Source organism: Pyxicephalus adspersus, chromosome 1 (assembly GCF_032062135.1).
Source record: "Pyxicephalus adspersus chromosome 1, UCB_Pads_2.0, whole genome shotgun sequence".
NCBI lineage: Eukaryota > Metazoa > Chordata > Amphibia > Anura > Pyxicephalidae > Pyxicephalus > Pyxicephalus adspersus.
In genome coordinates, this window is record NC_092858.1 from 28,649,413 (window position 1) to 28,663,676 (window position 14,264).

Sequence of the window (14,264 nt, forward strand, 5' to 3'; positions counted from 1 at the left end):
ATATAGATAAAGTTTATTATGTATTTATAACTTATCTTTAGGTATAGCAATCCTCATCACAGCAAACACATACTAAGGCTGAAACATATTAGTTGAAGAGCTGCTAAGAATTTGTGTTGCCTGTTAAAATTGCAGATATTTCAGATATTTACTATAGTTTTTTCATTGGTTCAGAGTAATAAAGAATTGAATGTGCTTCCATGGGTCAACTTTACCAGATGGATATATAAAAGGTCTGCTAGGTAAAACGAGATAACATAGAATAAATGAATGATAGAATTAACAGTAGAATAAATGCTCCCAAGCAGTGTATGGAAGCCCAAACTCACCATGCTGCAATATCACCTAAGAAGTACTAAATTGTACTTTAGGCATGTTAAAATGACCTCCAAATACATATCTTAAGTACATTATAAAGTGTATTAAGAACCAGTATTTATGGGATAATATAGAACATTGTAAAACTTGTTGTTACTAAAGCTTATGGGCTAAGCTGCTCTCGGTCCTATTGTTCCTCCAATTCCTAAAATGTGAATGCCGATTGATAGTGTCTGCAGTACACACAACTGCTCATGTGATATCTATGTCTATGCAACTGGAGGAGAGATATATAAATGGTCAAATTGTTCTGAGACATTTAACTTATGGGCAAATAAAAAATGAGCGATGGGTGTGCTATAAAAAATTAGGAACATGAAAAGCAGCTCAAAACGGATCATCTGTCACGGTTTCAAGCAGATCTGAAAAACATTAGGGAAATTGGTTGTACACGTAAACTGCTGATTTGGCAGAATATCTGCTTGCAGAATGGCTTGACCTGCACAGAATCAAATTATTAAGGATTTTGCTAAAATTGACCAACTGATCAATGGGAAAGACACATTCTTTCTTGTATAAAATATCTCTGCTAGTAAGTAAATGTTAGTTACTGAGCTGCGAGCTGTCAGTATAACAACTACACATGATGCCTTTTATTTCTGCATATAAGCCCTTACTTGATAGCTGCTAAATTTTAAATTAAATTTACTTTAGTATAAGATGTTGTAAAGGATCAACTGTAGTGTGCTACCATGCATTAAATTACTGTGTGTTTCAATGCACTGTGCTGTACTGTGTGTGTTGGAAGTGCTTTTGGTGGCATGCCATTGAAAATGAAAGTAATGTGTATATGTGTATCCAATGAGATTTTCCCCATCACATGAGAAAACTTCATCCTAATTGGTTTAGTGGTTTGCATTTTGAACCCATCACCCCAAGACTTGTGATGGGGTACATTCACCTCTATTCAATAGTAAGCTGAAAAAATGCACTGTTACCTAATATTAGATGAGTGGCAAATCATATGTTATTTTTATGCAGCAAATAACTTGGTTATTTATTATAAAGCATGCCTTTTTCAAGCAAATGATACTGTTTTAAAAGTAATTCTAACTTTCTCTTTGTTTAAGTAAATGTTTCCTAATGTTATTAGGCTTATTCAGTAAGATAGCAGAGCTGCTATGATGTACAAGGGACCCTACAAGAATGGAGGATTGCTTGCTGCACTTACACACTTTTTCGGTAAGCCTATTTTATTTTGTTTGTTTGTCTATGTATCTCAAACTGTAAAAAATTACTTTTAGCATCTTTTATTTTTATGTTTTTTGGTTTCACAATTAAAAGTATTACAATTTCAGGGACTGGTGTAAAACAACTATAAACTTAAAAAAATTGTAATATTAAAAATATATATATTTTACATAGTGGTGACAATGTAGCTGTTCTCCATACCATTCAGCTATAATACAATATTTATAACACACAAATGTTCACTTGATTCATCAGCTACATTCATCTTCTGAATAAATTCTGAGGCTACCAAGGGCCTGTTGTATTTATACACAGTAGTGACAATAATTTTTTGGGCTAAACCAATATTCATGAATAAATGAAGGAAGAATGGAGAAGAATGTCACTAGTGGGACAGAAGAACTAATATGTCTATGAAGCTCATCAGTTACGTGGATGGTTACTAGGATGGTTACTAGTTTATTCATCCCACTGTGGCCCACTGTACAATAACCCCCCTGTTGTAGGTAAAGCCTCAACCTCGGTCATGCAATCATGAAGGAATCATTGAATTACCTTTGGTCAATATGGGTACTGCAATGAACCATACACTTTGTTTAAATATTAGTTTAGCCCATAAAATAAATGTCTCTTCATGTGTATAAATAAGCATGAGCTTTAAAGGAGAACTCCAGGCTTCCAATAGAATTCTAAATTCTATTTAACTGCCTCAGTTATTACAATGACCAGTGGTGGTATCACACTTTTCTCTCTTTTCCATCCAACAGAATAAATAGGGGGAATTCAACTGCAATTAAAAGGCAATAGAAAAAACAAAATGTTTTACCTGGTGCTAAATGCACCTGTGCCAGTCTGCCAGCTTTCATTACTATAGCAGACAATGTTACTGATGTATCAGGGGACACACACAGTGGCCGTGAACTAGATTTTTACATTTCAATAAAGTTAACTTATATTACATTAAAGAGAATAATCAAGCATGGCTTAATCAACACATTCATTAATATTACCTAATAATAAAGCTTTGGAAATGATGGTCTTAACTGGTGTTCTCCTTAAACTATTGTGAGATAACAACAAACTATTGCTGGCCTCCCTTCAAAAAAGCTAGTTGCCTACTGGTTCCAGTTATTTTACGTTAAAGGGAATACAAATTAGGAAAGTCAGACAGAAGTCAAAACTCCTTATCTGTACCTAAGGGTAATGAGTCAAAGTAATAAAGACAGCCAGTAACAAGACATTCAGGAAACTAGCTTTTCAGGGAAAATTGACAGCAATAGACAACCCTAGCATTAAAGTATATGCAAAGGCAAACCGTTTAGAAGTTTTGGATAGAGAACTTCAGGGTTAGATCCTATGTGGTTTTTATGGCAAACTGCATTTGTAATGGTGATCATTATCATTGGGACAGAAAAAAGGGAACCCTGAACTACCTTATCCAAAACTAAAACAAATGGCTATACATACACTTTAAGGAGTTCTTAAATTAAAACTACATAAAGCTTTAAATCTAAAGCTTGTGTGATTGCACTGTCTTTATATCTGATTGTCTGCATGATTGTCATGGTAAATATACATTGTATGCACCATATGCATTACACAATAAAAATCCAACCTACTATAGAGGAAACACAGAAGGTTTGTTTAATAAAGAAGTATTTTTAACACTGGCCCATTGTATCCAGTTAGTATTTGAGTTTTTTGGGCAGCATTTTCTTCTTGCATTTAAAAAAATAGGGTATGCCTGAAGTTTGCATGTTCTCTCCATTATTGCATGAGTTTTTACTAGTGTTTATGCATTCTGCCTCAAATACAATTCTATATGTTGTACTGTGGCTCATCCATCTACCTCTAGGTTGTGTGCAAAAATTACATTTGCTTATTTTGGAGAATCACACCCCTAACCTAGTTTTTGCCAAACCTGGATATCCAAGTTTAGCAAAGAGAGGCTTAAAGGATGTCTTTAATAAAGAAAACTACCTGTGTGGAAAGCCTCACGTGGAAGCTACTTTTTTACTTTCATGATCCATACTTATTCTAGGATCATGTCAGCATTTGCATTGATACTGAAAAAGTTCAGATCCATTAACCTGGAGCTAGGGGTTCCAACAGAGACTTCCTACACAGGTATCTTGTTGGTGAAAGATTCCCTTTATTGGCTCAGGTATGTTACTTAAAAATATACTCCCACTCCAACCGAGAAAAAAAAGGCCTATGCACATTCGTAAAAAGATTTTGTCATTGTTTCACCATGCATTTTACAATAAAGCTATTTGAAGTCTTTCTTGTCACTCTAACAGTCTCTGTGTCCTTGTAAAATGCACTGTTTTCTGTAGTTCCCATTTAGCCTCCAAGCTGAGACCATGATAAAGACAAGTCTTCATTTTTAGTTCATTAAATAAAACTTAAACAGTCACTGCTGGATACATCATCTGTTCTGGATTGGTGTGAGGAGGATATGGTGACTGCATTGGTCTGTAGCCACCTTGGAGTGCATCCATAAAAGGTGGGACGGGAGTCATTGGGACAGAGTCATGAGGTACAGCATAGCCAACAAACTGAGGGTGAAGATATTGTCCTTGGTGAGGAACAAGCTGTGTGGCTTGCTGACAGTTCAACACTGAGTAGTTGGTTGGCATATTTACATAGACGTTATTCATGGCTCCTTCTGGCAAGCAGCAGTTAGTTTGAGATCTAGTAGGAGGTGCCCTGGCACCAGAGTTGGCACTGGAGCTGGAGCTGGTGGCTGTGCTGGACTGGCGGGATGAGGAACCACGTGAAGTGCTGGCACTTGATATCATCGGGATGGTCTCCATGAGCCGGTTCCCACCTGGCGCTCGGCTCTGCTGGGGCTCCTGTTTCGGACGCAGACAACGGCAACAACACACTGCTACTAAAGACCCCAAAATGATGAAGGCAACAAAGACGGATCCAACTATTAGAAATGGTACATAGATGGGCACTGCAAGAAAGAAAAAAATAATATGTTACTACTTGTAAATCATGATACTATTTAAAAAACAGATTTTACCAGTACTTCACCAGTAAAGTCAACAACTGAAATTATTCTGGCTTGATCAGTGTGCCTTGCCATTTTACAGATTAATACATTTCAGTTTTCATTTAAATAAAACTGCCCATAACAGCCTGGACCGAGCATAGCAGGAAAAAAGTTAAAAATAATTTCCATGGTCACTTGGATTTGCTAATTTTTGGAATCAATGTTTTGACTTGAAATAAGCTGAAAAAGATAAAAAAAGTCAGAGAGAAAAGCCAGAACTGCAATAAATACCACTGGTTTAGCTTGGCCATCAGGAAACCAATATTTTCAGGAGCAGAGGTCAGCAATCAGCGGTTGCCAACCGATGGTCACCAAGAAAATTTTGGTGGTCTACAGCTCTGCCCCCCATATGGACACAACCCGCCCACTTTCCTGTCGCAGGCTCAGAGCTGCTTGCTAAACATCCTGGTTGGACAGTGGCGCAGGACTGTGGACACAAATTTTGTTGCATCCACAGCCCTGCTCTACTGTCCCCCCAGAATTTAGCCAGCACTGCAATGGGAGAGTGAGTGGGTTCTGGCATTATGACATCACTCTGGGGGAAGTTTCTTCCCCTTTGAGTAGCACACGGCTCCCCGCGCATGCATGGTCCAAGTTTGGTGAATCCAGTGGTCCGTGAGGTCTGAATGGTTGGCGACCACGGAGCTAGATGATAGCAAACCTTCTCGCTAAACATGTGTTCAAGAGAAATAGGGATTAGGCAAGGACTGGAAGAACCATCTGATGCAAACAAACTGCAAGTCAGTGTTTACTGAATCTCTTAGCCAGACTTGTATAGTCCCCAGCAGGCTCCAGGCTGATGGAGCAATGTTGCTGAAGGAGAAGGGTGCAGCAATATCTTCTGCACAATCAGTCCATCCCCCACTGCTTCTTTAGTAAATCACAGTGCTGTACAACATCACTATGTCTCAAGAACATATTAAATATCAAAGGTCCTTTTATTTCAAATGTCATGAGAGTGAATTCTATACCTGTCTTAAATTCTCCAAACAGGAGGTTTAATTAGCCAAAAAATTACATTCTAGTACAAATTAAATGTTTCGTCTAGCCAAAACTGACATTTAAAGTCCAACTTCAGCTACACGTTTTCATTTAATTCTTGTGAGAGTGGAAAGGTTACCGCCTCTGCAGTTTTTTTTGCCATCTGTTTTGGGATGATTTACCTTCTAGGAAGTTGTGGGAAATGGAGACAAAAACATTTTTTTTGCTGTCTGCCAACCTTTCTGGTGACAACTACCCCCTTCCGTCACCATCACTATTCTGCATTTCCTAAAAGGGATAACAGGGATAGGAAGTAATTCCCCAATGAAGTCACACAAAGAAATAAATGAAGATAAATTATAATTCAACCAAAAAGTAGCTGGAATTAGTCTAGTTGATCCAAGCAGTACTGTAAAACTATATATTATATATATCCCTGGGAAGTGTGCCTTCTATTATATTCAGGGCAGAGTATTCAGCCAGCCCAACGGATATACTGACACTTTCATTTATAAGAGTGTCACTGCTTGTAAATCAGCTTAGTTTTGTATCCCATAGACAAGGAGCCATAACCTCGCATGCGCTCAGATAATTGGGAAAGCTCCAATTGCAAATCCCAAAATGAAAGCAACATGCCCAAAGAGAGGCTGTAATTATAAGCGGGGATTGTGCACGCTGGACAGGTGGCATCTGCACTTACTGAAGCAATTTTTTCATTAGTACACAGCAGTTCATGTGACACAGGAAATGCAATGAATCAAATAACAGGAAAGGAATCTTAATGATAATAAGAATGTTTCCACTCCTATTTCAGTGTGTGAATGACAATTGTGAATTTTGGCCAGCCCGCACCGTTGCGATCCCATTGCACAGAGCAGTGAAGGCTGGATGTTTTTTAAGCTTAACCCTGACTGACAGCGCTAGGAATTATCCAGGGAAATTAGGGCTGAACGCCTTACTTCATATAGAACAGACACTCCTAGCTCATATTTAATATCACATCCAATATCTGGAATCCTAATTATCCGATGATTATGCATGATAATACAATTACTTGTAATGATCCATTAGTTTTACTTTTTTCTTAGGTTTTATAAATTATAATGCACTACAATGTATGCCTGAGTACATTTATTCAGTGCTGTATGGCAACTGGCATCATGCATCTTTAATGAAAGAACTGTCTGGTTGCTTGTGGCACCCGTTTAGAACTTTCTTTATATTTTCTCTCTTGTTCTACAAGAGTAAAGTCCAACTAATTATAACAGGCAGCTTTGCAATCAGACACATTAGGAGCATAGACATGCTTTTACAATTCAAGGTGTGCATTAAGACAATGCACATTTCCAAATGTTATATCATTTTGATTCGCGCCCCAATAAGATAAGACAATGCAGTTCGAGAGAATGTCTGTCGCAGCACACACAACAAATTGCTATGTAATAGTGCTATGCACCACTATGCATTGCGGAGCACCATGTCATAAAAAGAGTTATATATACAGTGTTGTTTTTGGGCGCAATGCGCATTGACATATAGGATTTGTGCATTAACACATGGCACAGCAGTGTTAAACCCAAAATTTTTTTAAAGATAGGTGGAAAGAAATTGTGGGGGGGTGTCAGCCCCTGTATTGTGACCCAACTTTTCAGTAACCACCCACAAAGCCACCAGCCGGGTGGTTACTGAAAAGTTTGGGGTGATGAGCCTGGCTAAAAAGGGTCGGAATGGCAAAATGTGAATTCATTCCTATTCATGAGTCACATCGAAAAACATTTGGATGTACTAAAACTTGATTGTTTTGAAATGATATAATCCATAAAAGAGAGAAAACCTCTAACGTGTTCATTACATATATTATGCAGTATTAACCATATTGAAGCTATTAATTCATCATCACAATTGACCATATTTAAGTGGTCATTCAATTTTGTGGGTGGTAGATTGCTTCTTTTCTGGATAATGCTGGCAATCATATATATTTCTCCCAATGGATGGGAAGTGGCTGATGTTGCAGTGTGCTACCTAGATTAGGTGACGGCATGAATAGTTTCACACGGTACATAGCTCCTGTGCTCTGGCAGCAAGGTCTAATCCAATGGTCAGAATTCTATCACAAAACCCTCCAGAGATTCAGCTTCATACCAAAAATAGTGGTTAATCACCATGGGTCGCTAAATTCTACAAATTGCAAAGTGAACCATAGTACAATAGAGATAAGTAACACTGCTCTTAAGTTCTCCGACTTGTTATTACAATAGCTACCACTAGACAAGAACAAAGACAGAGAGACATCTGCCAGTCCTCAAATGTGTCACTTGAGTGCCAGAACCCACCTCTGTACACAACTGATGACATGGCTCTTGTATAGTTACTGAAATCAACCATGTCACCAGACCATTCACTTCACCAAAAATCTTTCCATAAGAATATATGTGCATTTAATGTATTGTATGTCTGTTATTTACTTTTAAAGGTCTGCCTTTTGTTTGCATGTAAAAGCTCTGAGACGTCTGCACCAGCTGTCATTCAATTGATATTCTTTAGGAGGAATTTCAAACTTTTTAAACCAAGGACCAAAATAACAAAGTTAGTACCATTCTGGGACCCAAGAAGAAAATGATTACCAAAATGTCAGCAAAGTCACACAAAGGCAAGTAACAATGTCTAATGTGCAAAGTAAAAAGCTAACATATTGGTAATAAAATAGTAAGTATAATGCAGAACGGAACAGATACCGGAGTGTCATTCCAATAGGACTGAGACAGACCTGGAGCACCAATGGCACCTGAATGAGTACAAATGTTGGGTGAAGTGGTGAGGAATGGAAAACAAAGTGCAAACGTATGGAAAAAGGTGGTAAGAAATAGGGAATGCTAAGTACAGAGGAGGGAATGAGGCAGCATGGGACAGGAAATACCAAGCACAGAATATGGAAAGAAGTGTAGAAGAATAGTGAACTCACAGTGCAAGCAGGCTATGAAAATGAGGAATAGTAAGGAAAGAGATGGTTAAACAGGAAGTAAACTGAAAAAAAAGCCTAAAACAAAAATAAAATACACTTACCTTCAATCCCGCAGTGCAGTTGATCGGTTCAGAGGTGTCTTCCATCGAGTCCCGCGTCATCCCAGTATCCGTCCCCGAGCCGGTGAACCAGGCCTCACCATCTTCACCTTTTCTTTCTGGTTCCTACGTCACCCGACCCAGGCGTGAGATCGGGTGAGGTATGTTGGAAAAAAACTTGCCAATCCCACTGCGCATGCGTGAGATTGGCAATTTTTTTCCTTTTCACGAAAAGGCCCTTCTGCACATGCCAGAGATGCTCAGAAGGAGCACCCAAGAGCCTCCCAGGATGGGGGACGTAGGTATCCCAGGAGGCTTTGCACTCCCTAGGCGAACGAGAATTAGGGGGGCGGTGTTGCACTTAAAAAAAAAAAAACCCTCTTATGTAAAGTCAAATTTCTGAGTTTAGGTACGCTTTAAGGATTTTTGATTGTGGGGAGCAGAATATGAGCCTACAGGGCATAGGAAATGCACAGCACAGTGCACAGCAAAAGGTAAACCAATGAAAACCCTCCCTGTAATAAAAAAAAAAACACTGGAGCTCTGGGAGGTGACACAATCTTGAATTTGGCTGCTGTAAAACCATTGAGGTGTGAACAGCATTCTTTCTCCTCCATGTTTGGCTGATGTTTACAATAAGCAGGTGTCCTCACCACCACCTATCGCTCACCAAAAGGTCACTGTAAAGCACAGAGATTTTTTAACACTCAGCACAACTGCCTTTTCTTCCTGGGCATTTGTTAAAGATTGTAACACAATGACAGTAATGTGGGTGGCAATGGGGACAATTTGGACCTTTCGGGCTTTTTCACACTGGATGCACTCTCCTGCAGTTTGCTACATTTTTAGGCACAGACAAAATTCAGGATCGTTCTCATTAACAGATTAAATTGAGGTGCACTAGATGTGATGTAATTTTGTAGATATATGCCAAATACCATATACAAACATCCACATCAAACTGCATCCAATACCATATATATACAATGACCATATATTGCAGTGTATTGAATATTAGTTGTAGTGGCCGCATTATTCTTCTGTTTTTAGTTTTTTTTTCTTCTTTTACAGCTTGTGATTCTGTTATCTAATATCACACTTCCTGGCCTTGGGTAACAAAGCTCATTCGTTGTAATGAATCTATACATTAGCAGTATGTTTACTCAAGGACAGAACATTTGTTCAAGCTATGAAACCATTCAGAAAAGTTAAGACAGTGTGTGAGCCTGGACAGGTAAAGTAAAACCATAGAAAAATTACAGAAATAAAATATATATTACAAATCTGTAATTGAAAGATATCTAAACCACTAAATATATGATCAAATATAAATAAAAAAAGCATGTTTAAAGCTCATTTCCATGTACCTGACTGCCATACCAGGTCTATGGTCTGCTGGCTGAACTTTTCTGATAAACCATGAATACCGATGGGCTTTTCGGTTGTAGTTCACATTGTTCTTCATGGATCACCACTGTGCAGGTTAGCTAGTCTTACAATAAAAATGAATTTGTCATATAAAACTCTGCTATTTAAGGCTTTTACAGATAACCACCTATTAGTGCCCGTGTAAATTAGAAGAACGTCCTTTTTGAAGCCAAGATTCTGAAGAGTCAGCAGGCGGCTGACTGCACATAAAAAGGCCACTCTCATTACTATGATAATCCCCTGAGCTTCTCCATGTCTGCATCCCCCTTCATCACCTCAGAGGTTAGACCAAAGAAAGAAATGTTCAAATTGCTGGCTGCCAGTCTGATAATTGGTGTGCACCGCTGTGCTTTAAGGATAATGCTGTCAGATTCCAAGCACTTCATCAAACATTCCTTAAATTCTCCAATTTGTAGTGTTGATTTTTCTAAAAAAAACAAAAAAACGAATTTGGTGTTCAGAACCCAGGGTTGGCACACACATACTGGGTCCCACCAGTGATTAACCTCTTCACTGCTTTTGCTGAATGACTTTGGGCCAACCATAGAGGATACTACACCACATCACCATGAGATCCGATGGCCCATACTGTAGATTGCAGACAAAAGGACTGACCACTACTAGTAATGTAGACCAGGAAGATTGATCAAATGATTGAATAAAATCCCTAATTAGTCAGAGGAAATAGTTCCTTTTAAAAAATTCTGTGCAATGTTTTTAAAATTGCATTCTGCACTACGTATTTTAATGTTGCACTGATCCCTGGTACTCTCCATTTATTAACTTTCCCTGGTGTGGAAAATTTTTTTTGCCTTAACTGCCAATCAGGGATGATTTTAAGGTAAGGCAATCTAGGCATTGGCCAGGGCCCCAACCTTCTGAACAGCACTAATTGAAAGAATGGCAGGAGTGCAGGGAACTTGAATGCTGTGAATTTTGGGCCCCACCTTATATATGTCCAGGGCCCCATTTTGCCTAAAACTATTCCCGCCCACAGTAGCCTGCCCACACACTGTATGTATGGAAAAGGCTCTTGGAAGATGGGTGCAGTGCTAGTCCTTTAGCACCCTAGGCAAAAAAAGCAAAAAATTGCCCCATATAGGCTGTGGTCGACTTCAGCTGCAGACTTTTTTGTAACCTTCTCTCTTGTTAAAGTACTTAACATTTTTAGAGCAGGGGCAGTTTTAGAGCAGTTCCCTTTGTGGCAGGAAGAGTTTTGGACAAAATGGAGCCCTAGCCAAATATGTGGGGTTCCAAATTTACATCATTTTAGCTCCCTGCATCTCTGATATGATAACAATTAGTACCCTTTATCCCAGCCTCGGTTAGACAGGTATACATCTATAACAACTGAACTTTCAGAAGCTGCCACTTTTTTACATGGCTAGTCTCAAAAACTGTATGTGACAGTATGTTCAGTATGTTCTACAGCAGGGGTGTCAAGTCTGGCCCAGCATGTCCTTTTTCTTGGCCCCCAAAAGAATTCTTAATATGAATTGCAGCTGGCCCGCCGCTACTGCAATCCGTAGGTATGGCGGAAGTGATGCCGGGAATTGTAGTAGCGGCATCACTCGTGTCTATTGAACAGCAGCCTATGCATGGACCCCGCAGAGTTTATACTGACAGGTAAACTCAATAATCAGGAACTATCGGGATTTTTATTATCAGGAATTATCATAGAGCTATTGCTATAATAATTGTTTTACGGTGCCAGAGAATGCAATGGGAAACCAAATCACATTGCATTCTCTGGCATAGTAAAACAAATATTCTCAATAAGAAGAAACAAGAACACATGAGAAGAGCATGCAGTAATATGCAGTGGATTGATAATTAGGTCAATCCTATGCATATTACTGCATGCTCTTTTCTCATGTGTTCTTGTTTCTTCTTGTTGAGATTATTTGTTTTTTCAATAAATTACAAGTTTGGCCCGTGACTTGGTCTAAGTTTTTAATTTCAGCCCTCTGTGTATTTGAGTTTGACACCCCTGATCTACAGGATTTGGAGCATTGTGTTTTGATTGGTGGCCTGTATACCACCAGAGAAAGAACACAGGCAGGATTTAATAACAACAGGCTGCACAGTAAATACCCCCTAAGAATTATGATTATCACTCCACAGCTGACAATCAGGTCAACTGTAAAATGACAGCTGGAATCTGATTGGTGGGTATGAAGAAATAACCATTTTTTGAGCACTGATACTTTGTTCCATAAAACTTAATTCCTGAATGGGAGGACCATCCATGCAAACACAGCTACTTTTTTGAAGATTAATCCTTTTTCTTTCTTGAAGGAAGGAAATAACTTCATGGTGCTGTCTATGCATATAGCAATTCCCATGTACACATTCATATTTTCATTTGCATTTTAAAAACAGGGCATGTTTACATGTTTGCATTTTGTTACATGACATGTTTGGAAATAGATGAAAAACATGAATTCCATTTTTACTGAAATTCAGTTTCAAGGAACATTCACAAAGTAACCCGGAAATAAAGGCCTAGAAGTTAAACATCAATTTAACCAGAAAACAGCTTAAAAGATGGAAAAAAAACCCAACAAAATGTGAACTCCATCCAAGTACTTAAAAACAAAGATCCAGGCACTCCTGACACAAAGTATTGCTGGACACTCAACTTGCACTACATTAGCAGCAAAGCTTGCACAAGTACACCCTTAGCCTGATCATTGTATAAGGAAAAGCAGCAACACACTGATAGGTCACCCCACTGCTGTCTCCTCCTGTTGGCATATACTCTGCTGGCACATGTGTACTGCAGCAGAACCTTATTGGCTTCTTGTGCCGACTCTCCTTCTCCCTGCCTGTTGAGTTGAGCTAGGAACAATATGTAGGTCCACTTGAAAAAGCTTGTAGATGACCATGGATGCTCAAAATTTTAGTTAAGTAGTAAAAGAAACATTAAATCAAGAACTAACAATTCAACAGTCTTGTGTATGTTTATGAAGCGTGCAGACACATTTTGGAGAGCAATAGCAATCAGCAAGAAATAATCATCTAGGCCTCCTCCCCATGGCCTAAACATGGATGGTCACACAATGCAATTACCCCTGTTTAGGGACCAGGGGCTGACATAGGTACCTTGGGGCCAACACACTGCCAGCAAGGCCAACCACCTTCTGATGCATGTCTCACTTGTAAGCCTCAAATATTTCAGACAACCAATCCTACGTTTAGCCCTCCTAAACCATTTCTAAATACATCCCACACATGGGTGACTGTCTGGCATGAGTTAAATCTCATTGATACTCATAGATCTCATATATGTCTATTACGTTAATACGTTATAAGTTACAGCTGAAACAGTTTCATCTTACAGTTTGTACATAAGAGGCCTGGCCATTTTAAGCTTAGACCATAGCAACAACTGTACTCAGCCATTAAAGTCAAGCTAAAAGCACCAAACACAGAAATAGAAGCTGAGATCTGAACAAATGACTGTCATTCTTTTTAGCACAAAGGCTAAGAGGTCAGCAGACGGGGACAACACCCAGATTCCACCACCACTCCAAAGCCATCTCGGTACTTAGCATCCTAGACTATGGCAGACAATAAATAGAAATTTATATTGCAAATGTTAGCCAATTACCAATATGGTTGAAACACTGTCTTGCTTATGGTCTCCGAAGAATGAAATGGCCTGCTATAGGAAAGAGCGTCAAAGCCAAAAAAAACAAAACTAAGGGAAATTCTTAAAGCAATTATGATGATCGGTGAAAATTATACGTTTTACCTTTAGAACTAAACTTTGCAAGTTCAAAAAGCCATTGTGTAGCTGTGCTTAGCTGTAGAGATTTAGGTTATGAAGATAAATTACCACCTTGCAAGGAATCATTGACATACCTTGTGAATATGCAAAGCCATACCACTTTGCAAAGAATGCACAATCAATTATAAGGAAAAAAACAGGATTGTTTCTTGTACATGATTGGATAGTTGAAATTAGCAGAGTTTCATCCCATTTACTAAGCTAAGTAAAATCTCCCTTGCCCTTGCAAAGAGAGGATTCTCTTTTCCTTTTGAACAGCCTACGTTTCTTTGGTAAATCCTACTCATCCTTCCACTGCAATGCTAAGAAATGTAGCCTGACAATTATTGTTCTTCCTACATTATCACATCTTACATTTCATTTGTGCGT

At 38.7% G+C, this 14,264-nt stretch overlaps 1 protein-coding gene across 1 annotated transcript in view; it reads right to left on the minus strand.

Moving 5' to 3' along the window:
- SHISA2 (shisa family member 2) overlaps positions 1-14,264 on the minus strand; it is a gene marked incomplete in the record, with an annotated part of 24,648 nt that overhangs the window by 566 nt on the left and 9,818 nt on the right. Inside the window, 1 exon segment of the mRNA XM_072404778.1 lies at positions 1-4,531. Coding sequence (XP_072260879.1) covers positions 3,975-4,531 — 557 coding nt within the window.